At 42.6% G+C, this 26756-nt stretch overlaps 1 protein-coding gene across 2 annotated transcripts in view; it reads left to right on the forward strand.

Annotated features, from left to right (window-relative positions):
* The window catches only part of sbf2 (SET binding factor 2), a 330738-nt gene that overhangs the window by 125378 nt on the left and 178604 nt on the right, over positions 1-26756 (forward strand). For both annotated transcript variants that reach the window (XM_055649465.1, XM_055649466.1), the window contains exons 4-6: positions 9677-9796; positions 18610-18720; positions 22899-23004. In XM_055649465.1, the coding sequence (XP_055505440.1) occupies positions 9677-9796; positions 18610-18720; positions 22899-23004 (337 nt within the window). The remainder of the gene's footprint in view (positions 1-9676; positions 9797-18609; positions 18721-22898; positions 23005-26756) is intronic.

Raw genomic sequence — 26756 nt, forward strand, 5'->3', positions numbered from 1 at the left:
TGTGTAGTGCTGCAGATATAGTTGTCCTTCTGGAAGGTTCTCCTATCTCCACAGAGTAACTCTGGAGCTCAGTCAGAGTGACCATCGGGCTCTTGGTCACCTCCCTGACTAAGGCCCTTCTCTCCCGATTGCTCAGTTTGGCCGGGCTGTCAGCTCTATGAAGAGTCCTGGTGATTCCAAAGTTCTTCCATTTAAGAATGATGGAGGCCACTGTGCTCTTTGGGACCTGCAATGCTGCGGAAATTGTTTTATACCCTTCCCCAGATCTGTGTCTCGACACAATCCAGCCATGGCCAATTCGTTCGTCTTCATGGCTTGGTTTTTGCTCTGACATGCACTGTCAACTGTGGGACCTTATATAGACAGGTGTGTGCCTTTCCAAATCACGTCCAATCAATTTAATTTACCACTGGTGGACTCCAATCAAGTTGTAGAAACATTTCAAGGATAATGAATGGAAACAGGATGAACCTAAGCTCAATTTTGAGTGTCATAGCAAAGGGTCTGAATACTTATGTAAATGTGATATTTAAGTTATTTATTTTTAATTATTGCAAACATTTCTAAACACATGTTTTCACTTCTTCATTCTGGGGTATTTTGTGTAGATTGATGATAAAAAATATATAATTTAATCTGTTTTGAAATAAGGCTGTAACGTAACAAAATGTGGAAAAGTGAAGGGGTCTGAATACTTTCTGAATGCACTGTATTTCTCATTGTACTTTTGTTCCAAAGAGTAGTAAGCTTAAACATTTAAACTTTGAAGGATGCTTGTTAACAGATACATTTAAGCCAAATATTCAGTTTGCCTGCTGCACCAGTTTGCCAGTCATTGTTGCTCTCAACTTTGATGCCTCTAGTTTATTCCAGACTGCAAACATAATAGTGCGTAATGTTTCCCAAGCCTGCATCTGCAGTTTCTTGTGTCATCACAATTGTCCTCCTTTCCACAAGAAGTATATGAATGAATAACAGGATTCAAGTCCATCACTCCTCTGTCCTTATGTCCTTTCATTTCCCCTTCATTGAGTCTAACATGGAGGAATTTGCTTGGATTGCTGGCTTTTCTCTGGTGCTGAGATCATAGACTGGTTTACACAGTCCTGCAGTCATTCTGCAAGCAGCCAATTACAGAAATTGCAATTTTCTAGAATTGATTCTCTGAGTCCGGTGATCTCCAGCAGAAAATCATGCAGATCTGTTATATTTTTTTCAGGTTTCATCTGCTCTAGCCTACCCCTCCTTCACCCAGACTATCTGAGATTAGGCTAACTTAGTTTAGAGGAATGTCTGTTTAATATCTGTTTTTTGACCTAATAGGACCTTGAAAAGGTTCAGAAGTATACTATATTGGGAACCAGGTTTTTTACCAGATGTCTACTAAAACCAGATGGCTGGAATAATAAAAATAGCTCTGTCATCAGGTTGTGCTCCATTATAGCAGAAGCAAGTTGTGAGATTTGCATGCTATTTAACTTTACAGTTTGTAAAGTCTGGAAACTTTCAGAGATGAGAAACAGCAAGAAGATTAGGTTCTGAAAAAATGCCTAGAACAACAGTGGTGCTGGCTGCTAGACCTCTAACACAGCAATCTCTATAATACTAAAAGTCTTTGTCGTGTGCGTGTGTGGGTCTGTCTGGTTAATTCCTATTTTCTTCCAGACGCTAGGCCACAGCCTTCCCATTTTCACACATCTGACTCACCTTTTCCCCGTCGAGGCGATAAACAGTTATTAGTGGTCTAAAGTTTTAAGAACAGCCCGAAAACGCGCCCATTTCGGGAAAACCCCCCAAATTATGTCACAATGCACTTGCAAGGCAGGACGGGACACTCCGGGAGCCCGGTGGGGAGGGTGGTGCTGGAGCTGGAGTGAGGGCCGAGCCCGGTGCTTGGGATGAGGCCGTGACCAGGGCCGAGAAAGAAGCCGCCGCTGGAACCAAGGACGAGCCTGGGTCCGGGGTCAGGGACGAGCCCGTAGATGAAGTCGGGGCCTGCACTGGAGCCCAGGCTGGAGTCGAGCTGACGGCTGGAGTCTACAGCCAGGGCCGGGCCGAGTACGAGAACCAGGCTGAGTTCCAGGCTTTGGGTAGGTCCTGGGGCAGGGAATGGGAGGGGAGGAGGATGAGGGAAATTAGGAGGAGGGAGATGGGGTGGGGAGTGGGGTGGTAGAGGGGGGGAGGGGGGGGGGGGGGGGGGGGGGGGGGGGTGGAGGAGGGGGGGGATGGGGGAGGGGTGGAGGAAGGAGAAGCCCCCTCCCTATCTACCCTCACCCCCCCCTCTCTCTACCCTCTCCCTTTCTACCTCTCTCTCTACCCCCCTCCCCCCTCGCCCTCCCCCTCGCTACCCTCCCCCACTCTACCGCCCTCCCTCTCCCTCTCCCCCCTCTCTCTCTCTACCCCCTCCTACCCTCCCCCCCCTCCCTCTCTATCCTCCTCCCTCCCTCCTTCTAATCTCCCCTCCCTCCCCCCTCTCTACCCCTCCCCTCCCTCTCTCTACCCCCTCCCTCTACCTCTACCCCCCCCCCCCCCCCCCCTCTCTGCCCCCCCCCTCTCTGTCCCCTCCCTCTCTGCCCCCTCCCTCTCTCCCCCTCAGCCCCCCCTCTCCCCGTCCCCCCCCCTCTGCTGCCCCTCCCTCCCCCCCTGCTCCCCCTCCCCCCCCCCCCCCCCCCCCCCCTCCCCTCTCCTCCCCCCACCCCCCTCCCCCCACACCCCCCCCCCCCCCCCCTCTAGTGATTGAAGAGGGAGGGTGAAGAGGAGGAGGGAGTGCTGGGGGATGAGGAGAAATGAGCCGCGCTTGCGCAGTTTTGGGCAATGAGGGAGTGGTGCAATATGGGGGAACGGCTTGCGTTGGGGGAACAGGTGAGTGGTGGAATCTCGCGTTGGGGGAGCGGACCCACGGGTCTGCACTTGGTCTAGTAATTAATTAGAAAAACGTTTGAAAATCTCTTCATTTCCCTAAGCATTAACAATTCTACCTCCTACCATCCTTAAACATGACTTTTCAATGTCCAAAAACAGTGCTTATTCAAAAATATGCATTTATACATTTATACTACTTGAATATAATATTACTTGAATTTGATAAATAACATCTCCCTGGCCTAGCTGTCATTGCTGAAATATCTTAATAACAAGGACACCTATGTGGGACTCTTAATGATTGACAATGGCTCCACCTTCAATAACACAATCCCAAGCAAAGTAATTTCTAAACTCCTGGACTGAGGAGTCATCATCACCCTCTACAACTGGATTCTCAAATTTCTGTCCCATAGACCACAATCAGTGAGGATTGGCGATAGCACAATAATTCTCAACACTGATGTTCTGCCACAATACAATAGACAATAGGTCCTTCAAGCCAGCAACGCCATTCAATGGGATCATGGCTGATCATCCCCAATCAGTACCCCGTTCCTGCCTTCTCCCCATATCCCCTGACTCCGCTATATTTAAGAGCCCCATCTAGCTCTCTCTTGAAAGCATCCCAAGAACCTGCCTCTGAGGCAGAGAATTCCACAGACTCACAACTCTCCCCCCAACATCGGCAACATGTTTCCTGCCTTTAGCGTGTCCAAACCCTTAATAATCTTATATGTTTCAATGAGATCCCATGACATCCTTCTAAACTCCAGAGTGTACAAGCCCAGCTGCTCCATTCTCTCAGCATATGACAGCCCTGCCATACAACATGCCATTCGCTTTCTTCACTGCCTGCTGTGCCTGCATGCTTACTTCTGAAAGAGGTGGCTTTAGAGATTGTGGAGGCATTAGTGGTGATCTTTGAAGAATCATTAGAGTCAGGAGTGGTTCTAGGGGAAAAATTGCAAATGTTCCTCTGCTGTTCAAGATGGCAGCAAAACAAAAGAGGGGGAAACTATAGGCCAGTTAGCCTGACTTCAGTGGTTGGAAAGATTTTAGAGTCATTTATAAAGGATGAGGTTTCCGAATACTTGGAAGCACATGACAAAATAGGTCAATGTCAGCATGGTTTTGTGAAGGGCAGATCTTGTCTGATGATTCTTTACAAATTCTTTGAGGAAGTTAATAGCAGGTTAGACAAAGGAGAGACATTGGATATTGTTTACCTGGATTTTGGGAAGGCCTTTGATAAGGTGCTGCACATGAGGCTGCGAAAGATGATGAAAGTCCATGGTATTAGAGGGAAGACACTGGCATGGATAGAAGGCTGGCTGAATGGTAGTAGGCAAAGAGTGTAAATAAAGGGGACTTTTTGTGGTTGGCCACCAGTGACTAGCGAAGTTTCTCAAGGTTCAATGTTAGGGCCTCTGCTCTTCACGTTGTATATCAATGATTTGGATGATGGAATTGAGGGCTTTGTGGCCAAATTAACGGATGACATGAAAATGGGTGGAGGAGCAGGTAATGTAGAGAAAGCAGGGATTCTGCAGAAGGACATGGACAGGTTGGGAGAGTGGGCAAAGAAGTGACGGATGGAATACAGTGTGCAAAGTGTGCAATTATGCATTTTGGTAGTAGGAATAAAGGTTAGACTATTTTCTAATTAATAATAATAATACATTTTATTTATGGGCGCCTTTCAAGAGTCTCAAGGACATCTTACAAAAAATTTAGCAAAGAGGAAAAACATGTAAGCGGAATGAAATAAATAGTAGAGACATGACTAGTACACAAATTAAAGACAGGATTCAATATGAGGCAATTCAAGCACAGATGAAAAGGGAGGGGGACGTGGGGCTAAGGATAGGCAGAGGTGAAGAGATGGGTCTTGAGATGGGACTGGAAGATGGTGAGGGACACAGAATTGCGGATCAGTTGGGGGAGGGAGTTCCAGAGCCTGGGAGCTGCCCTGGAGAAGGCTCTGTTTACAAAACTGCAGAGGTTGGACTTGTGGATGGAGAGGAGACCGGCTGATGTGGATCTGAGGGACCGTGAGGGTTGGTAGGGGGAGAGGAGGTCAGTGAGATATGGGGGGGCCAGATGGTGGAGGGCTTTGTAGGTGAGGACCAGGATATTGTAGGTGATCCGGTGGGAGATGGGAAGCCAGTGAAGTTGTTTGAGGACTGGAGTGATGTGATGCCAGGATTTGGTGTGGGTGATGAGTCGGGCGGCTGCGTTCTGGATTTGGTGTGGGCGATGAGTCGGGCGGCTGCGTCTGGAAATGGGGACAGGATTCAGAAATCAAAGGTGCAAAGAAACTTGGGAGTGCTGTTTGAGGATTCCCAAAAGATTAATTTGCAAGTTGAATCTGTAATCAGGAAGGCAAATGCAATGTTAGCATTTATTTAGAGAGGACTAGAATATAAAAACAGGGATATAAATGCTAAGGCTTCATAAGACATTGGTCAGATGGCATTTGGAGTATTGTGAGCAGTTCCTCATAGCTGAGGAAAGATGTGGTGCCGTTGGAGAAGGTCCACAGGAGGTTTATGAGAATGATAGCGAAACAAGATGGCGCCTGCCTGTGGCGACATTTTGCCAGCAGCTCAACAGAAGAGAATTATTTATAACTTCACTCAACTCACCTGGATCAGAAAAACGGCAGAAATCGGCACCGTAACGGACAAGCTGCTAGTGCACTTGAATGCACTAATGATATCGCGATCTCCCGCAGCTGCGGGAACCCCCGACTGTAAGCACTCCCTCGATCGCTGGAGAACACCCGACACGACTGAGGATCACAGGTACTGTACCTGGAAACAGGCACTGTGACCGTAGTCGAAGGGCAGGATCTTCCAGGAGCAGCGGAGCTGGAGCTGCCGACTGTGAGGGAATCCCCGATCGCAACAGAGCTGGAGCTGCTGTCTACAAGGGAATCCCCGTTCCAGCGCCGGTTCGCGGAAACAGCAGGTACAGTAAACACAGTACCTGGAAAAAACGGGGAGGCCTCCATTGTGTCCGGAAACGTGGCTGACGGGCAAGACTTCAGGTCAGACTGAAGCACAGAGGACTTCGACCCCCTCTCCCTGCCATCCTACTGGCCAATGTACAGTCCCTTGAAAACAAAGTGGAGGACTTAAGGGCAAGGCTGCTTTACCAAAGGGAGCTGAGGGAATGCTCTGTGTTCTGTTTCACAGAGACATGCTCACCCCCAGCTCCCCAGACTCAGCAGTCCAGTCTGAAGTTTTATCCATCCATCGCATGGACTGTACACTGGCATCTGGGAAAGGGAGAGGAGGGGGCGTCTGCCTCATGGTTAACTCTGCGTGGTGCTCAGACATGGAAGTCCTATCCAACTCCTGCTCTCCAAACCTGGAACACCTGCCATCCCTTCTACCTACCGAGGGAATTAACCTCCATCATTCTGACAGCGGTCTACATCCCACCCCAGGCTGATGTCCATCTGGCACTGGGGGAGCTGCACGCCGTGGTCAACAAACACCAGACGGCTTACCTCGAGGCATTTACCACCATAGCCAGGAACTTCAACAAAGTCAACCTGGAGAAATCGCTCCCTAACTTCCACCGACATGTCTCCTGCAGCACCAGCAGATCAAACACCCTCGACCACTGCTACACGACCATCAAAGACGCCTATCGCTCTATCCCTCGCCCTCACTTCGGTAAATCCGACCATACTATGAGGCTGCTGCTTCCTGCCTACAGGCAGCAATGGAAGAGCGCACCCCCAGAGGTGAGGACTGTACAGAGCTGGTGGGGTGGGGGGGCAGAGGAACAACTCCAGGACTGCTTGGAGTCTGTAGACTGGGCAATGTTCAGGGACTCGGCAACGGACCTGAATGAATACGCCACAGTAGTTACAGACTTCATAAAGAAATGTGTGGAGGACTGCATCCTTACAAAAACCTTCCGAGTGTTTCCTAACCAGAAGCCTTGGATGAACCATGAGATCTGGACTCTTCTGAAGTCCAGATCCTGGGCATTCAGGTCTAGGGATGCAGAGGTCTACAATAAGTCCAGATATGACCTTGGTAAGGCCATCAAAAAGGCAAAAGGGACTTCTGCTCCAACTGCTCTACGGACATTTTCAACCTCTCACTTCTGAGGTCTAAGGTTCCCACCTGCTTTAAAAGGGCATCAATAATACCGGTGCCCAAGAAGAGAAAGGTGATGTGTCTCAATGACTATCGACCAGTGACACTAATGTCTGTGGTGATGAAGTGCTTTGAGTGGTTGATTATGGCATATCAACCCCTACCTCGACAAGAAACTCGACCCATTGCAGTTCACTTACCGCCACAACAGATCAACGGTGGATGCGATCTCACTGGCTCTCCACTAAGCTCTAGACCACTTGGACAACAAAAACTCATATGTCAGGTTGTTATTCATTGACTACAGCTTGGCGTTTAACACCATCATCCCCTCCAAGCTGGTTACCAAGCTCTCAGATCTGGGTCTCTTCGCATCCCTCTGCAATTGGATCCTCGACTTCCTCATCCACAGGCCACAGACTGTCCGTATTGGTGGAAATGTGTCATCCTCGATAACAATCAGCACGGGAGCACCTCAGGGCTCCGTGCTCAGCCCCCTGCTGTACTCACTCTATACTCATGACTGTGTATGAGCTGGACATTGTGCGAATTCCATCATCAAGTTTGCCGACAACACCACTGTTGTGGGACGAATCACTGATGGGGACGAGTCAGAGTGTAGAAGTGAGATCGACCGATTGACTAAATGGTGCCAGCACAATAACCTGGCTCTCAACACCAGCAAAACCAAGGAACTGATTGTGGACTTTGGAAGGGGTAGGATAGGGACCCACAATCCCATTTATATCAGATGGTGGAAAGGGTCAAGAACTTCAAATTCCTGTGCGTGCATATTTCCGAAGATCTTTTCTGGTCCCTGCACACTGATGCAATTATAAAGAAAACAAATCAGCGCCTCTACTTCCTGAGAAGATTACGGAGAGTCGGTATGTCAAAGAGGACTCTCGAACTTCTACAGGTGCACAGTAGAGAGCATGCTACTGGTTGCATCGTGGCTTGGTTCGGCAACTTGAGCGTCCAGGAGTGGAAAAGAATGCAGAAAGTTGTGACCACTGCCCAGTCCATCATCGGCTCTGACCATCCCACCAGCAAAGGGATCTATCGCAGTCGCTGCCTCAAACATCATCAAGGACCCACACCATCCTTGTCACACACTCATTTCTCTGTTGCAATCAGGTAAAGGTACAGGAGCCTGAAATCTGGTACATCCAGGTTCAGGAACAGCGTCTTCCCCACAGCCATCAGTCTATTAAACTTGCCATCAAACAAATTCTTAACTATAACAGCCTATTGCACTTTGTCTGTTTATTTATGTGTTTATATATATGGTCTATATATGTAGACACACTGAACTGTTCTGTATTTATGCTTACAATTCTCTGTTGTGCTGCAGCAAGCAAGAATTTCATTGTCCTATCTGGGACACATGACAATAAACTCTCTTGACTTGACTTGACTTGACATGATCACTGGGATGACTGGGTGAACATATGATGAGCGTTTGATGGCACTGGGCCTGTACTCGCGGGAGTTTAGAAGATTGAGGAAGGACCTCATTGAAATGTACTGAAGGGTGGAAGGGCTAGAAAGAGTGGATGTGGAGAGGGTGTTTCCACTAGTGGCAGAGTCTCAAACCAGAGGGAAAATCCTCAGGGAAAAAAAGGAAGGAAAAGAGATGAGGAGGAATTTCTTAGTCGGAGGGTATTTACTCTGTGAAATTCATTGCCACAGACTGCTATTGAGGACAAGGCATTGGGTATTTTTATGGCCTACTACTGCTCATGTTACTTATGAATTTATGAACAATGACAAGTTGAGCCACAATTCGTAAACTACTTGGCTATTAGAAAGCGTTGATTTTTGTATTGCAAGTCATCGGTTTTTATTGTAAACAAAGCCATCAGTTTTTGTTTTGTTCTAAAATGTTTTGATTTTAAATATTTGATATTCAGTATTTCAATTTCTGTCTTAATTGTAAGTGCATGTTCTAATCTTTATTTAGTACCCCACATAATGGATAAGATGTTAATTAAAATTGTGCTTTTATTTCCTGGCAAAATGTGTAAAAATAATTACGATTGACCACTACGCTTTTTTGTTGGATTGTTACTTCCAGACATTAAGAGATCCTTCTGAATCCCCTTTGACATCTGACAAGAATAGACATTGGAAAAATGGATGTTTTCCACCAGATAGGTCATTTAGTCCTTGGAAGCTTTTGTGTTAAGATCAGTGGTAACAGCATTGCAAAATTACTGCAGCTTTGGAAGTTTAATTTGACACAACTGTTGCTACATTGTTGACATTTTTAGAAGTTTTGACGCATCCTACATTATGGTTTTGGAGTCAGTCTATCGTGACTTGTCTCGTCTCATGGCTTTGTTATTTTGACAAAGCATTAAGAAAATGTGAAATTCTTCATGAAAAAATGGATAGCAGTTGGAGGAAATTGGTGTGTCATTCATCATCTGTAGAGGGAAATGAACACTGGGTCTCGACACAAAACTTTGAATGTCCATTTCCCTCCACAGGTGCCTGGCCCGCTGAGTTCCTCCAGCTGCTCTTTTTTTGCTTAAGATTCCAACATCTACAGTTGCTTGTGCCTCAATGATCATGTTTATTTAAACTTTAAATCGTAGAATTTGCAAGTGTAGAAAAATACCATTTGGTACACTACTTCAGAGCTTTCATGAGTGATCACTCAAATTGTTTTCAATCTCTAAAATATACTCTAGGGATGCAAGCGAGATGAAATAGGAGAAGAGGAGGATACAGGGCTAATCCAACCTGCACAGGTGTTTGCGCCTAAAAGCTTGGTGCTAGTGTCTCAACTCGACTATCCCGAAATTTTCAAGGTAAATTTAGTTCTATTATAATTACTCTTCTGTATTCCTTGGAGACCATGGAGCTGATGAAAATGTGATTCTCCTGAACGACGACTGAAAATATTTCCTTTGAGTTCAGATGACCTACCTCTTCATTAAGTAGCGTTGTTACAAAACCTACCATCAGCGGCGCTCCAGTTCTGTCGGCGCGTGCGATTCCGGAGACTTTGGGGTGGGTTAAAATCCAGGTTTGTATTGGTTGTCGGAGAAGAATTTCCTCGGGCTGCTAGCTGATGAAGAAAAATCGTACACGCTTCCCTTCCTTTCCCGTTTTATTTTAATTTGCTGGACCATTGCGTCGCTGGAGTGAACTTAAACGCAACTAAAAACGCCTTCAACATCACAGATCGCAATATCAGGACAAAACAAAAGGTATGTCATCTATTTAACTTGTTATTTTGCTTTTTAGTGTGGCTTCATTTTAATCTTATGATGCGAAAAATGTTATTTAGGCCCCCATACGAATCGGCCATGTCTTGCCTGCCGATATGGGCTTAAATTTATGGCAACGGCAACATTCCCATCGATCACTTTCCAGAAACATCCATTCTCAAGATAATCAAATTCTTTTTTTTGCACAATCATGTCAAAAGAACATCTAAATCATCTATATTTTGTGTTATTGTCTATCATTGATCAATATTTTCATACCAAATATCCACAGTACAGTTTTAGTCAGATGTATTGTGCAAAAAATAATGATTTTGATTATCTTAAGAGTGGATGTTTCTGGATTAATTCATGGGAATTAAAAATTAAAAATCATGTTATATTCTGAATTCTTGTGTGAATGGGGATTTGTTATTTGTTATTTGGATACTTAGGCTATTGTAAAAAATTACCCTTTTCTTAAGAAATGGATAGATGTTTAGACCTAGTAATTGAATTTAGATTAATTTAATTGATTTGATGAAACTGATGAATATGAATTTTTTGTTGGGTATTTACTATTTGTTTTAGCATTTAACGTTATCATTTCTACCTTTTTTTCTAAAACTGCAAATAATAACTTGTTTCTGTTAATGCTGTTCAGTGTTTTTTTTTCCTTTACATTTTATACAGATGCCTCCGAAGAAGAAATGCGAAATGCAAAATTGTAATTTCAAATGCCCAGCAAAAGAGACTGATTTAGACAGCATTCGCAGAGATTATCCGAATTTGTACTACTCCAAATGTGATGATCTACAGGACATTCTTAATGGGAAAGTAGTGGGCAGAAAGGCATGTCATGCTTGGTTTGAAGTCCAAACACTTGTAGTTTACAATGCCAAATTTGAAAAGTTGAGGAAAAACAAGGTGTACAGAGTTGCTTATTGGTTACAATCTGAGGAGTATGATGATGCTACTGATTATGATATGCCAATGTACCAGCTAGCAACTGTTCTCCATAAAGACTTGGTCATTTGCTAGAAATTGTGATTTCTTTACCTATCTGTTACGGACTTGCAGCATATAATACAATAATATTAAAGTTCTGATCTTGAGAATGTCACATTTTTGAATTTTCAAGGCAATCTGGATGTTTATTACTATTTCTGTCACAACGGACAATTTTGTAATTAGCTACGATTTTGTAAGTATCTAATTATAATCTTTAATTTCAGGTCATCAGAGTAAGATGTTTCATTTTGTTTCAGAATGCTTAAATCTATAAATAACTGAAGTTTTCATTCAGCTCTTAATTTTTATGAAAGTTATGTCACAGCTTTTGTGTTAAGTCAATGGAAAAGCAATAGGGAACAAGATGCTAATTTCCAAGTATGAAAATGACCATAACTTGTTTAATACTGAAGATATGAAAGTGAATTAGGTATCAAATTAAAGTTCTTTTATGCTTTATCTGGTGGGACAAATTACAGGCTCAAAATTTTGTAACATTCCTACATTAAGTATTGATATTTATGATTTTTTTTAAATGGAAGGGTGCAATGCTGCTTGTTTTTAAGGTTTTCATAAGTTCCTTCTCAGCTCTTTTAATATACCCAAAGTGCTCAACATGTCTTTGGTTGGAAAAGTAAATTACAATGAGGTATGATTTTTTTTTTTGTGTGTGTGATTGAAAAGGTCAACAAAATAAGACTCTGATAATCCATTGTATTATCCAAGCCCAAAGGTTTCTGGAAAGTTGTGAGGCTCTGGTGTCTGCCTCATCCAGCCACAGGCAACCATTCGACTAGCACTGGAGTTGCTGCACACTGTGGTAAGAAAACTACCAAATGGCATACCACAATACTTCCCCCATTACAGTTGGGAACATCAACAAGGTTAGTTCCGAACTACCACCAGCACATTTCCTGAAGTACCAATGGATCAGGTTCTGTCAACATTTGCTGCACCATTAAAGATTGCTATTGCTCCATCGCTCACCCTGACTTTGTAAAATTGGACCACTTGGCGGGTCTCCTCCCTGCGTATAGGCAGTAGCGCATTGTGGTAGCATAGTGGCAGAGATCGTGCCTTACAACGCCAGATACCTGGGCACGATCCTGACTGCAGGTGTTGTCTGTACAGAGTTTATACATTCTCCCTATGACTGCGTGGGTTTTCTCTGAGTGCTTTGGTTTCCTCCCATGCTCCAAAGATTACCAGTGTGTAGGTTAATTGGCTTCGGTAAAATTGTAAATTGTTCCTTGTGTAGGGTAGTGCTAATGTGCGGGTCGACGCGGACTTGGTGGGCTGAAGGGCCTGTATCTCTAGGGTCTAAAGCAGAGAATAACGAGCGCAGTCCAGTGATGAGGCAGAGGGATGACTGCGACTGGTTCATGTCAATAGACTGGGTGAAGTTCAAAGACCCAGCAATGGAACTGAACAAGTACACCATGGTTGTTACCATCTTCGTAAGGAAATGCGTGGAGGATTGTGTTCTCGCCAAGTTCATCTGAGTGTTTCTTAGCCGGAATCCTTCAATGAACCAGAAGGTCCGAAATCTACTGAGGACCAGATCTTGGGTATTCAAGTCTGGCGATACAGACTTCATATATCTGAAGTCCAGATTTTGTTAAGGCCATCAGGAAAGCAAAGAGACACTTTCAGTCTAAATTGGGGGATGAGATGGATGCCCAAGGCTTGCATGCCATCACCTTACAATGCCAAATCAAGTAGTAGCTCAAGTGAGAGGGATAAGCTCATCCAGATGTGATGCAATTCTTTTGATACTCACTTTGAAAGGGAGAACATCAACAAATCTTTTCGGGCTCCCACAGCGCTAGATGTCACTGTAATCTCAGTTAATGAGGCCAATGTCAGAAGCTCTTTCATGAGGTTGACCCCTCAGAAAATGTCCGATCCCAATAGTGTGTCTGGCCGCATTCTTAAAACCTGAGCGGGCCAACTGGTTGGAGTTTTTGCAGACATAGTCAACCTCTCATTGCTAAGGTTCAAGACCCCCACCTGTTTTAAAGGACCCAAGAGGTGTAAGGTGACATGCCTAAATGACCACAGACTGGTGATGCTAATGTGCTTTGAAAGGTTACTTATGAAGCTAATCAACTCTTGCATGAATAAGGGCCTTGACCCTCTAGTTTGCCTACTATAACAGATCAATAGGGGATGCGATATTGCTGTCTCACCGCTCTACAAAAGATCAGTTGCGCTGAGAAAGCATACATCAGGCTAATCATATACTGTCTTGCATGAATGGAGAACTGGGGCCTAAGTAATTGATTTTCAAATTCCCATCTAGAATTGGCAGCACCCTTACTATAACATGACCATCTCTGTGGGGACCCCTGCGATATTGCTGTCTCACCGCTCCAATGTACAAAAGATCAGGTTGCTACCTGAATCGTCATTGGGAAGCCCACAGCCATGTACATCAGGCGCAGTTCATATTTTTACTGTAGCTTCAGGTAAATCATTAACGAAAAATCGCTGCAACACCCGGTCGCAAAAGGTATTATTAGTTTTAACCGATAATCATCTAATACTTGGAGAATTACTGTCTGATTCCGGCTCTCGCAGCCTCTAAAGCAAACAATTAAAAGTATATTGGAGTTCATTTTGGGCTTTTTATAATTTTTTCTCGGCATTTCATCCAGCGCGATATGGACGTTCAAAACCAGCGCGTTCCAATTGGCAGCCACCAAATTCCAACAGATAACACTAAATTCCTTCCATTTGGCCTATAAATTATTGTAAATTAGATATAAAAATCATGTTATATTGTGAATTATTTGTGAATAATCTTTGGACACTTAGGCTATTTAAAAATGTTAATCTTTCCTTAAGAAATGGGCTTTTGACAATCCAAGATCACAGCTTTTTTGTAATGTCCATTGAAAATCAATAGGGAACAAGATGCTAATTTCCGAGTATGAAAATGGCCATAACGTTTTTAATACTTGAGATATGAAAGTGAATTTGGTGTCAAATTAAACTTATTGTTATGCTTTATCTGATGGGATAAATTGCAGACTTGATTTTTAAAATCTCAAAATTTTGTAACATTGCTAATATATGAGTCAAAATAAAGGTGGGAGATTGAGAAGATGATTGAACGATGCCAGGACAACAATCTTGCTCTCAATATTAGCAAGACCAAGGAGCTGATTGTTGACTTCACAAAGGGAAAGCCGAGTATCCATGAACCTCATCGATGGGATGGAAATGGAGGGAATCAAATGCTTTAAGTTCTTGGGTGTGCATATCTCTGAAGATCTATCCTGGTCTTAGCGCATTGATGCAATCACAATTAAACTCATCAACGACTATACTTAGAAGTTTGAGGAGATTTGGTATGTCAATGAATATTCAATTGTGCTTCAACAGTTCATGGTAGATAGCATACTGACTAGTTGCATCACAGCCTAAACCACAGGTACTGACCAATATCATCAAAGATGCACACCACCATGACCACAGGTTTCAGGAACAGCTTCTACCCAACAACTGTTATGCCCTGCACACTATACAAAACTAACCACTAAGCAACTGTGACCGTCCAAAAATAAAATACTGGAGTAACTCAGTGGTCCAGGCAACATCTCTGCAGGACATGGATAGATGGCGTTTCGGGTCAGTACCTAATGTTACTGTCATTCATTTATTGTATTTGATTATTATATTATTTATTTGTGTTATTGCATTAATGAGCTTGCTATGTTGCAGCATGTAAGAATTTTATTGTTCGGATGCCAGTACAGATGACAATTAGCACTCTTGACTCGATGATTAGATCATGTGACTGAACAAAGTTTTCAGAGCAAAGATAGACGCAAAATGCTGGAGTAACTCAGCAGGTCAGGCAACATCTCTGGAGAAAAGGAATAGGTGATGTTTCGGGTCGAGACCCTTCTTCAGACTGAGAGTCAGGGAAGAGGGAAACTAGACATACGAAAAGGTACAAAGAACAAATTAATGAAAGGTATGAAGAGAACAAATCAAAGCCAGCAAGATGATCAAGGAAAGGTGGAGTCCACAATGATCCACTGTTGGCTGTGGAGAATGTGATAACGAGTGGATACAAACAGCAAAACTAAGCATGATGACAGTGAAACTAGTAGGACGTCTAGAGTGGGGGAGGGACAAAGCGAGGGGGAATGCTAGGGTTACTGGAAGTTAGAGAAATCAATATTCATACCTTGTAAGCTGCCCAAGTGAAATATGAGGTGCTGTTCCTCCAACTTGCGTTTGGTCTCACTCTGAGAGTGGAGGAGGCCTAGGACAGAAAGGTCAGTATGGGGAAGGGACGTTAAAGTGTTTGGCAACCGGGAGATCTCGGGCAAGGTGGATTGAGTGAAAGTGTTCGGTGAAACAATTGCCGACTCTGCGCTTGGTCTCGCCAATATAGATTTAATTTTCATGATCTATATTCATGATTTTCATTATAAACCAACGATTATAAATTCCTGTCCATGTCAATGACATTCATATCACACAATTAAATGAAAACACCTATTAGTTTAAGTAATTTCAGTTCGATGGGACTGGGGAAAGCTGCAACATTTTAACATGAAGTTCATTAAGTATAAACTATTGAAACTTGCTGCCTGCTTTGAGGAATAATAATTGCACCAATAATTTCACCAACTTTTACTGGAGATTCCTGGCTATTGGATGCTGACTCTTTATTGAGCTTTATATTTCATTATCATGAGTGTTGCCTATTGAATGACATGTTAAAACAAGTTTTGTGCGTTCTCTGCCTCGTCTTTTCAAAAGATTCTCCTTGTAAAATCATCAACATATATGTGTCTTGATTAAATCCCCAAAAACAAATGGTTTCAAATTAAATGATTTACCACTGTTTCTTTGGTATTTGTCGCAAAAATATTGGAGCTTTAATAGAGCTGTGTGACGTTCACAGTAACTTAAGCATAAAGTTATAGTCAATTATATGCTGCTCCTTCACAAAGATGTGTGCTCTTACAAATAAAATCAACCACAGGAACTAATTTGATGTAAACATAAGAAGACACATGGAGAACCATGTTCTCCTGAGATGCTGTGTGACCAGCTGAGCTATTCCAGAACAATGTGTCTTATGTAAACCAGCATCTGCAGTTCCTTGTTTCTTGATGTAAACCCATTTTTGCATACTACTTGCTGTTTTTAAAAAGGTTAAGTCTTGTTCATCAGGAGCAACTGAAATATTAATGTCCCACTTACTCATAATTACCGCTGAATAAACTCTTTAGCATTGATTTTCATAGTATTGTCTCATCTTACAGGAAAACAATTAAACACGTTTTTGATTTTAATCTTTTTGACATTCTTACTCGTCTCTTAATCCAATGTATATATCGCCATCTTTTTTTTAAGTTTGGTAGTATTCTGATCCCAGAGCACTTTTTTTTTGAAGAATGAGGTAGTGTCATGGCTGATATATATTCCTTAATCAATGTTGTTAAAGCAAGTCATGTTTGTGGGATCTTGAAGAACGCAGTAAACTGAAATGAAATGTCATAAAGTCTTATGTTGTTGTATAAGTAGAAGTTTTAAATCGCTGCAAAGAAATAATATAAATGTGAGTTTTACCTTTGCATAAAACTTCCTGCATTATTATCTAGAAATGTCATAATCGACTGGGCAATGTTATACACCATTTACTCCCTACAGATGGCGCCATATTCAAAGTGATGTAGAATGATAAATCTTAATCATATCACCAAAAGCAATGTGAAAAATTAAATTTTGCTTGCGTTAAATTGAAACTTTCATTGGTACTTTATCTGTCAGATGTACCGAAGTACAGTGAAATTCATTTTGGGATACAGTTCAGTACAAGTATCGCTATTTATAAGCACTTAGATACAGTTTAGATAAGTATCTCACATACAATACAAGTGTACAGCAGTAGTACACTGAGACTGTATCTCAGATACAGTACAAGTGTATAATATTAGTATACTGAGACAGTATACAGAGTGGCAAGATATGGTTCCATTTTCAAGCTCTAGTTATTATAGATGTACAGTTCTTAACCTGACCATGAAGACCTATTAAGCTGGCGGTGTTTTAGGGTCGGCCTGACCAAGAGTGGCTGCATCCAATTCATGTGCTAGGCTAGGCCTCTTGGAGTGGCACCCAGTCCAGCAGAGCTGCAGGCTGCTACAGGGCCTCCAGCGGCCCATTCCACCATCGAGGCACTGCACTGACTCCCGCAGGCCTCTATTTGACTCCCTCCTCACCAGTCAATGGGGTGAGGAGAGTCCGGGCTCGGCGGGTTCCCTCTCCAAGCAGGATCCCAGTTCCGTAGCGAGGAAGCCAGGCCTGGTTTCGGATATGACCGCGACACACCTTTGAATTTACTAACTTGTATCCTTTGAATTTACTAAATTGATCATTTTAATCTGAGCGGACAAAGACCACGCAGTCTTGGCAGAATGGATTACCTGGATCGGGTACGCTCCAGTACATCCCAGCATGTGGACCGGACTTTAGACCTTTTTCTTTTATATATGGCGCCAAAATATGGCGATGGGTGCAAGTATTTCAATGTGCAGTTCATACATGACAATAAAGAACCTTTAAACCATTGATATTCATGGAATGAAGGGATATTGCCTATGTGCAGTTATTTGAGTGATGTAAGCCAAAGGGTCAGTTCTTGTGCTGTTCTATGTTCTAAAATATTACTGTACAATAACAGAATAATTGGATGAAATAGAGTCAAAGAGTAATAGTACACGGCAACACCTCTGTGGAGGGGATGTGAAATAGATGATTGATTCAAGAGTCTGATAGCAGTGGGGAACAAGCTGTTCTTAAGTGTAGAAGCCAAGCTTTGAAAGTTCTTTACATTCCCCACTCTACTCCACTGCCCCCCCCCCCCCCCCCCCCCCCCCCCCCCCTGGCCTTCGGGAGCAGCTCAGTGGCACAGGGGTAGAGTTGCTGCCTTACAGTGGCAGAGATCTGGGTTCGATCCTGATCACGGGTGCTATCTCTACGGAGTTCGTACGTTCCCCCTGTGACCACGTGGGTTTTCTCCAGATCTCCAGTTTCTTCCCACACTCCAATGACTTACAGGTTTGTAGGTTAATTGACTTCGGTAAAAATTGTAAATTGTCGTTTGTGTGTAAGATAGTGTCTTATAAAATCTCTTGGGATTATCCTTAATGTTTTCTGCATTTATGTAATAAATTAAATGACACAGCAATTTGCCACATTAAATTGCACAGCAAGCTTCCACAAACATCAATGAGAATGCAAGCTATTTCTTCAAATGCAGTTTATCAATAAAATTGATCAGAATATTGGAGATAAATCCACTACTTTTCTTTCAGAGAATATTGTTATATATATTGTATATTAACCATATGAAAATTATCTTCCATGTATTTTAGGCATGCCTTGGCCTCATTTATACTGTGTATGTTGACAGTCTGAATGTGAACTTGGAAAATGTGATTACCAATCTTTTCACATGTTTGGTGCCAGTTGCTGGAGGGTCTCAGGTAAGAGAAATATTCTAGTATCTGGATAATTTAAAAGATGAATAAATTATATGAATACAGGATGGCATTGTGGTGCAGCCGATAGAGTTTGTACATTATCTCAGTGACTGTGCAGGTTGTCTCCGGGTGGTTTGGTTTCCCCCCACATCCCAAAGATGTACTGGTGGGAAGGTAATTGGCTTCTGAAAAGTTTCCCTAATGTGTAGGGAATGGATGAGAAAGTGGGATAATGTAGAACTAATGTGAACTGCTGATCAATGTTCGGCGAGGACTCGGTGGGCCGAAGAGCCTGTTTCCATGTTAAACTTCCTTGTTAAAATGAGCCACCAGAGAAGGTAATTGAGGCTGGTTCTATCACAATGTTTGAGAAACATTTAGACAGGTATAGAAGGATATGGGCTAAACACAGGTAGGTGAGACTAGTGTAGCTGAGACTCGTTGGTCGGTGTGGGCAGGTTGGGCCGAAGGGCCCGTTTCCACGCTGTATCACTCTGAATAACTACTCATTCTTAGCTGTGACAACCTATTTAAAGAGTTGATGAGTGAACCTGAAGCTTCTGAGATTTTGAAGCAGTGTTGATGTATCAATAGTTTGCAGCATCATTTCATTTCAGGACCTAATGTGATAGAATTATGCTTTTATTTGCATAGTTCACAAATTTACTGAGAATTTTGATTTTTATAATTAACCAATAGCTTCACCCCAATTAAAAGTTAATTATTGTTTCTTTGGTCCACGATTGTAGTCAGTGGTGATTGTTGATTTTCAGATTATCCAATGTTATTTGCTCCACTTAAAGAATAAGTATATAGTTTAGCATTGACATGATTTTGTGGTGAGCACAAGATTTGGCTTGGAAGGCCAGTCAAATTATAAATTGAGAATGCCCATTCAAACAAATAACAACGGTGAATCAATGTTTTACGTAACTGTCATAATATTAAAAAGCATTCCTCAGTCAAGGACTATCTACCACCAGACCTCGACCCCCACCAATTCGCCTATCGCCAAAACAGATCCACAGAAGACGCCATCACCGTAGCTCTCCACTCTGTGCTGAGCCATCTGGAGCAGGGGCAGAGCTACGTCCGGATGCTCTTTGTGGATTTTAGTTCAGCCTTTAATACAATCATTCCGGACATTCTCATTGGTAAACTGGTCACTCTCGGCCTCCCCACTGTCACATGTGCCTGGATAAAGGATTTCCTCACCAACCGGCCCCAGACTGTGAGACTCGGCCCCCACCTCTCCTCCACTCGCAGGTTGAGTACCGGTTCCCCACAGGGCTGTGTGCTAAGCCCCCTCTTATACTGTCTCTACACCTACGACTGTAGCCCGGCCGACAACAACAACCGCATCGTCAAATTTGCTGACGACACTACTGTGGTCGGACTTATTTCGAAGGGAGACGAGGCAGCCTACAGAGAGGAAGTCCTGAAGTTGACAACCTGGTGCTCAGAAAACAATCTGGCTCTGAACACCAGGAAAACAAAAGAGCTCATTGTCGACTTCAGGAGGCACAGCACCGACTTAGCCCCCCTACACATCAACGGCGAGTGTGTGGAGAGGGTCAACACCTTCCGGTTTCTCGGCGTCCATATCGCTGCTGACATCTCCTGGACGGACAACACGACAGCGGTCATCAAGAAGGCTCAGCAGCGGCTGCACTTCCTGAGGGTCCTCAGGAAGCACAACCTGGACTCTAACCTGCTGCTGACCTTCTACCGCTCGTCCATCGAGAGCCTGCTGACATACTGCATTACAGCATGGTATGGCAGCTGCACCATGGCAGACAGGGAGAGGCTTCAGAGGGTAACCAGGACAGCGCAGAGGATCATTGGCTGCCCAATGGGGACGACAGATGGCACAATGGGCTAAGTGTTCGGCTGGCGACCGGAAGGTAGTCGGTTCGAATCCCGCTTGGAGTGCATACTGTCGTTGTGTCCTTGGGGCAAGACACTTCACCCACCTTTGCCTGTGTGTAAATGTAATGTAATTATGTGAAGCACTTTGGGGTCAATGCAAGTTGACTAAAAATGTGCTATAAAAATAAGATTTATTATATTAAACCTATGCCCTCTGGTTGCCGATTCCCCTACTCTGGGCAAGAGACTCTGTGTGTCCACCTGATCTATTCCTCTCACAATTTTATATGCCTCTATAAGATCAATGCCCTAGAATATTAGTACTCCCCACATTGATCTCAGTGTCCTCCATGTCCTTGTCCTTGGTGAATACGGGTGTAAAGTACTGGTTCAGCACCTTGCCTATATCCTCTGTATCCTCTGACACCAAGCATAAATTTCCTCCTTTATCCTCTCGCTGTTTACTCTTTTGTTTTTAATGTATGTATAAAAGGGGTCTGCGGCGTCACACACACACTAACCACCCCCACACACACACACACTAACCACCCCCTCCCCACACACACACTAACCACCCCTCTTGATATTATATTAATATTATTCATTCCCTCCTTTTACCCCATCCCCCACCCTATCCACTCACGCTTCACACCCAACTCGCGGGCATGGCTAGAGAGGGAGATGGAGGTGGGTAGAGAAAGAGAGGGCAGAGAGAGAGAGAGGACAGAGACAGGGAGAGGACAGAGGCAGGGCAGAGGACAGAGGCAGGGCAGAGGCAGAAAGAGGGCAGTGAGGGGAAGAGAGGGAGGGAGAGAGAGAGAGGGGGGCAGAGAGAGAGAGAGGGGCAGAGAGACGGGGGCAGAGAGAGAGAGAGGGGGGTCAGAGAGAGAGAGACAGATAGAGGGGGCAGAGAGAGAGGGGGGGGCAGAAAGAGAGAGAGAGAGAGAGAGAGAGGAGCAGAGATTCAAGATTCAAGATTGTTTATTATCATGTGTCCCAGATAGGACAATGAAATTCTTGCTTTGCTTCAGCACAACAGAATATAGTAGGCATCAATACAGAACAGATCAGTGTGTCCATATACCATTGAATATATATATATATACACACATAAATAAATAAACAGATAAAGTGCATTGGGCTATTAATGTTCAGAGTTTTGTTTGCGTTGAGTTTAATAGCCTGATGGCTGTGGGGAAGTGGCTATTCCTGAACCTGGATGTACCAGATTTCAGCTCCTGTACCTTCTACCTGAAGGTAGCGGGGAGATGAGTATGTGGCCAGGATGGTGTGGGTCCTTGATGATGCTGCCAGCCTTTTTGAGGCAGCGACTGCAATAGATCCCCTCGATGGTGGGGAGATCAGAGCCGATGATGGAATGGGTAGTGTTTACAACTTTTTGTAGTCTTTTCTGTTCCTGGGCGCTCAAGTTGCCGAACCAAGCCACAATGCAACCGGCCAGCATGCTCTCTACAGTGCACATGTAGAAGTTCGAGAGAGTCCTCCTTGGCATACCGATAGAGGGGCAGAGATGAGAGAGAGAGCGGGGCAGAGAGAGTGAGAGAGGCAGAGAGAGAGGCAGAGAGAAAGAGAGGGGCAGAGAGAGAGAGGAACAGAGAGGGACCGAGGACCCGGGCGACCCGCGACCGAGTTGAGACCGAGCCGAGAGCTCCAGTACAGGGCCCGACCTGCTCGTTCTTTCTGCGTCTTTTGATTAACTGATGGGGTGCGGGGGCGGGAGAGGGTCGGGGGGGTGATGTCACTCGCAGCGCGTGGAACAGAGCCATTGGGACATCATCACCGAAAGGCAGTCGTTTTAAAATTCAGGTTTTGTCATATTTTTGAACATTTTCAGTAATAACTCGAGAAATAAAGCATGAAATTTTCAGATAAACTCCACGGGAAAAATGTCTACCGGAATATCTAAAAAGTTTACCGTTAGCGCGTCGTGTTTTCGAGAAGATGTGATTGTACACACACACACACACACACACACACACACACACACACACACACACACACACACACACACACACACACACACACACACACACACACACACACACACACACGCACACACACACACACACACACACACAAATAAATATACAAGATCAGACTTTTAAGTATATAGATATATGATATATAGAGATGTGTATTTCTTCATTGAAGTAGTGTTGGACATTATCACTGTTGTCTCCTGATATCGAGTAAACTTTGTTGAATTGAATGGATATCTGCCTCAACCATATTTGTTCTTCTTCAATTCTGTAAGAACATTGTATTGATATTATATTAAATTTTCCCTGTAGAAACTCTTCTCCTTGGGAGCTGGAGATAGGCAATTGATTCAAACTCCCTTGTACGATGGTCTTCCTGTGACGAGCACAAGTGTAGCCCTTCTCTTTCAACAATTGGGTAGGTCTACATTTTCTTGATGATTGTTCAAATATATTTTGTAACATTTTTCAAAATATTATGATGTAAATTAAGTACAATGTGACAATGTTGGTAAAGACCCATCCGGGGTCTCATGACAAATTATTCAGGATGACAGGGTCCGAACAGGACTAAATTATGCAGTAATTTCTTGATCCTGTCTGGAATCCAAATAAATGCTGGTCTGAGGATCCATCATCTCAAGATATTTTATGAATAATTCCTTGATACTTTTGTTTAAAATCATACAGATACAGTGATTTAAATTGTCATTAGTTGAATTAAAATTATGTGCACGCAGGTAATTGACTGAAGATACAGAATTTGATATGGAAATGTGAGAATATTGACAATGAAGTAGTTGAGTCAGTATTTACAAAAAAAGAGTGTTGTCCCTTAATTTGTACCTTTGTGATGGAAGATGAATGCTATTCAACATTCTATCACAAACAAAGGTCACTTCAGCCTTCCACTTGGCTGATTCCTATCTTTATGATGCAACCCTGGATAATCAAATCTGTTTCTATTCATGTGTAAGAAGGAACTGCAGATGCTGGTTTAAACAAAAGATAGACACAAAAAGGTGGAGTAACTACCCAAGTCGCACTGGGTTCTCATTTTCACCCTACAAACAGCTTACAATGGCCTGTTTCCTTTATCATCGTTACCTTTTTTGCATATCTTTCATTCATTGTTATTTATCTCTCCACATCACTGTCTATGTATCTCATTTCCCTTATCCCTAACTAGTTTGAAGAAGGGTCTCGACCCAAATCGTCACCCATTCCTTCTCTTCAGAGATGCTGCCTGTCCTGCTGAGTTACCTCAGCTTTCTGTTTCTATTCATGTTCTGTTTTCTAAACAGGTGTTTGGGTTTATATGTCTGAGTTACAGAACAGCCACTTGCATTAAGCAGTACCTTCATCATAGCCCAAATATCTAAAGACACTTCATAAGAGGATTATCAAATTGCTGACCCAAGCACACGGAGACGTCAGGATCTGTGACCAAAACCAGGTTATAAAAGTGGATTTTCAGAAATGTTTTAAGTGAGGTGAAAGTTTATGATGGGAATTTTCGAGCTGTTTGGCTTTTGGCAACTGAAGGCAAGATTGTTAAGTATTGAGCAATTAGAACCAGAATGGTGGAATGCAGCAATCACAGAGATTAGTTGCATCAGTAGAAAAGAGACAGGGGTAAGGTGAGATTAGTAAAATGGGTGAATATGATGTTGGTGCTATTTCATATCTGGACAAAAGTTGTCTTGGAACACAAACCAAGGTAGGGAATAAGATGAGGCACAGGCCAGGGAAACTGAATTTTAATGTTTGGAGAAAATAAATATATGGATGTGTGTTTTGGATGAAATGGGTTAAGGACAAGCACAGTCGGATGATTTGAAATGAATGCTGGTGGTCTTATTGATGAAGTGAAATTGGGCCAACACAGAGTCACTAAAAGCACCAAATTTGTCAATAGTCTACTTTACCTTCGGGCAGTTGCCTGGGAGAATGAAAGACAAATGTTAATTTATTCTCGGTTTCTTATCGTGTGCTTGAGTACCTTCAGAGGACAGTCGTTTAAGAATTTGAGCTGATTCTTTTTGACATCTTTTAATTTTTATAATCATTTGTACATATAACGAGTGGCGTATTTGAGATATTTCCTAACATTTTTTGATGCCTACGTAAGTACACACGGCTAATTCCTCCTGCCTAAGCTGTTTCCATTGTTTTTTTGCTCCGTTTCTGTCATTTAAGGACAACTACAGACATAAACCCAAGGGATATGCTCACATGGTTTTTGAATTGTGTTACTCAGAATGTATTTGTTTTTTTGCTTAGTGGTTGAATGTTATCATCTCACTTCCAATATATCTGAAAATATCAGATGGAAATTCTTCAGGATGAAACTTAATAGTATTGCACAAAATATTGTTTAAAATTGCTGATCTACAGTCCATACAGTCCAAGCATCTTTTAAAGTGGGTGTTCTTGTTTAGTTACATTAGTACAATGATTATCAAATCAGATTAATAACAAACCTTTGTTTGCCAAGAATGTTGAGTTGTAGCACGTGGAAAAGTACTGCATAAAGTGATCATAATTGTTTGGGCAAAACATAAGTATGTTTCATGTTGGATTCTTAACTTCAAATAGGAATAGATGTTATTTCCAAAATCATTCCTTGTGTATATGTCTCTGTTACCAACAGGATGTTGTTACGTTTTTTAAAGATGAAACATTTGTTCTGTTGATGAGTCCATCATGATTTGTTGGTGATTGTTTTTTGTAAGTGTTATTTCCTACAGGAAATTAATTGCCTTTCAGTGATCTGAAGAGCTAAGTAAACACTGATGCAACAAACAAATTTTCACAGCAATTATCACGGTTGACCCATGAATTACAACATGTTAATCTAGAGTATATCCATGGACTCTAAATTTCTGCTTAAAATAAATAGAGAGTTGAATGAAGGAGAAAAATTGAGACTACAACCTTACAGCATCAGAGTACATATCGAGATTACAGCTTTATATATAGGGTATTGTGTATTTGTAATAAAATTATTCATACAGCAAAGCAAAAACAAACTTAAATGCATTTTGTGCACAAGGGTTGAAAACCTGGTGATGTGAAATAGTCAAAGTAGCCTGAACAGGCAATAAGCACATCAACATTTTTTCACATACCCAAGTGAAAAACGTTGCAAAGAAAATAATTAAGTTATTATATTGCTAGACAATGAAAATCACTTCATTAACAAAGGTCTATTTGGATTCTGGTTGAAAATAAACTTAAGTGTGTGAAATTGCACTTTGATTAGCAAATTAAATGTTTTAAGACTGAGCAACACAATAACTTTCATCTGAGAATTGAGGACTAATTGCATATTGATTTATAATTGCATATGATTACCGTGGTGGCGCAGCGGTAGAGTTGCTGGTTTGCAGCGCCGGAGACCTGGGTTTGACCCCGACTACGGGCGCTGTCTACTGAGTTTGTACGTTTTCCCCGGGATCGCGTAATTTTTTTCCAAGATCTTCGGTTTCCTCTCACAGTCCAAAGACGTACAGGTTTGCAGGTTAATTGGCGTGGGGATTGTCCCTAATGTGTTTAGGATAGTGTGCATATGCGGGGATCGCTGGTCGCTGCAGACTCGGTGGGCTGAAGGGCCTGTTCCGTGCTGTATCTCTAAACTAAATGAAAAAAACGAAACTAGAGCTGTATGTAAAAGTTTCTGACTTAAATTGATGGGCAGTTGATGCTCAAATTACTCATTATTCAAATTGGCGAATGTCTCAAATAATTACAGTATGTTTAGCACAAGGAATGTCTGGTGGTGGAAAAATACATGGAATTCAAGGCAATTATGTTGAGAAAAATGATTGTAAATGAAATTGTGTTGTATTACAACGTATTGTGTTTTTTTTTCTCTCCTAAATTTTTTAAGTTCTCTGAATCGCTGTATTTAGATGGAAAAAAAAAGCCACTTGTCAGTAATGAGTATTATTTTGAGGGGTACGAAGCACTTAAGATGAAATGAGTTTCTCTACAGTGCTACAAGCATAACAGGAAAAACATGATCAGTGCCAGATCATATGATATGCTTCAGGAAATGTGGACTAAGGACAATATGATCAATACTTTACAAAATAATATTTGTGAACAATCATCTAAAAATTAGTCCAATAATATTTTGTTTTGCATAGGTTTGTTTTTGCCATTACT

The sequence above is a fragment of the Leucoraja erinacea genome, chromosome 18 (genome assembly GCF_028641065.1).
Source record: "Leucoraja erinacea ecotype New England chromosome 18, Leri_hhj_1, whole genome shotgun sequence".
Classification (NCBI taxonomy): Eukaryota; Metazoa; Chordata; class Chondrichthyes; order Rajiformes; family Rajidae; genus Leucoraja; species Leucoraja erinaceus.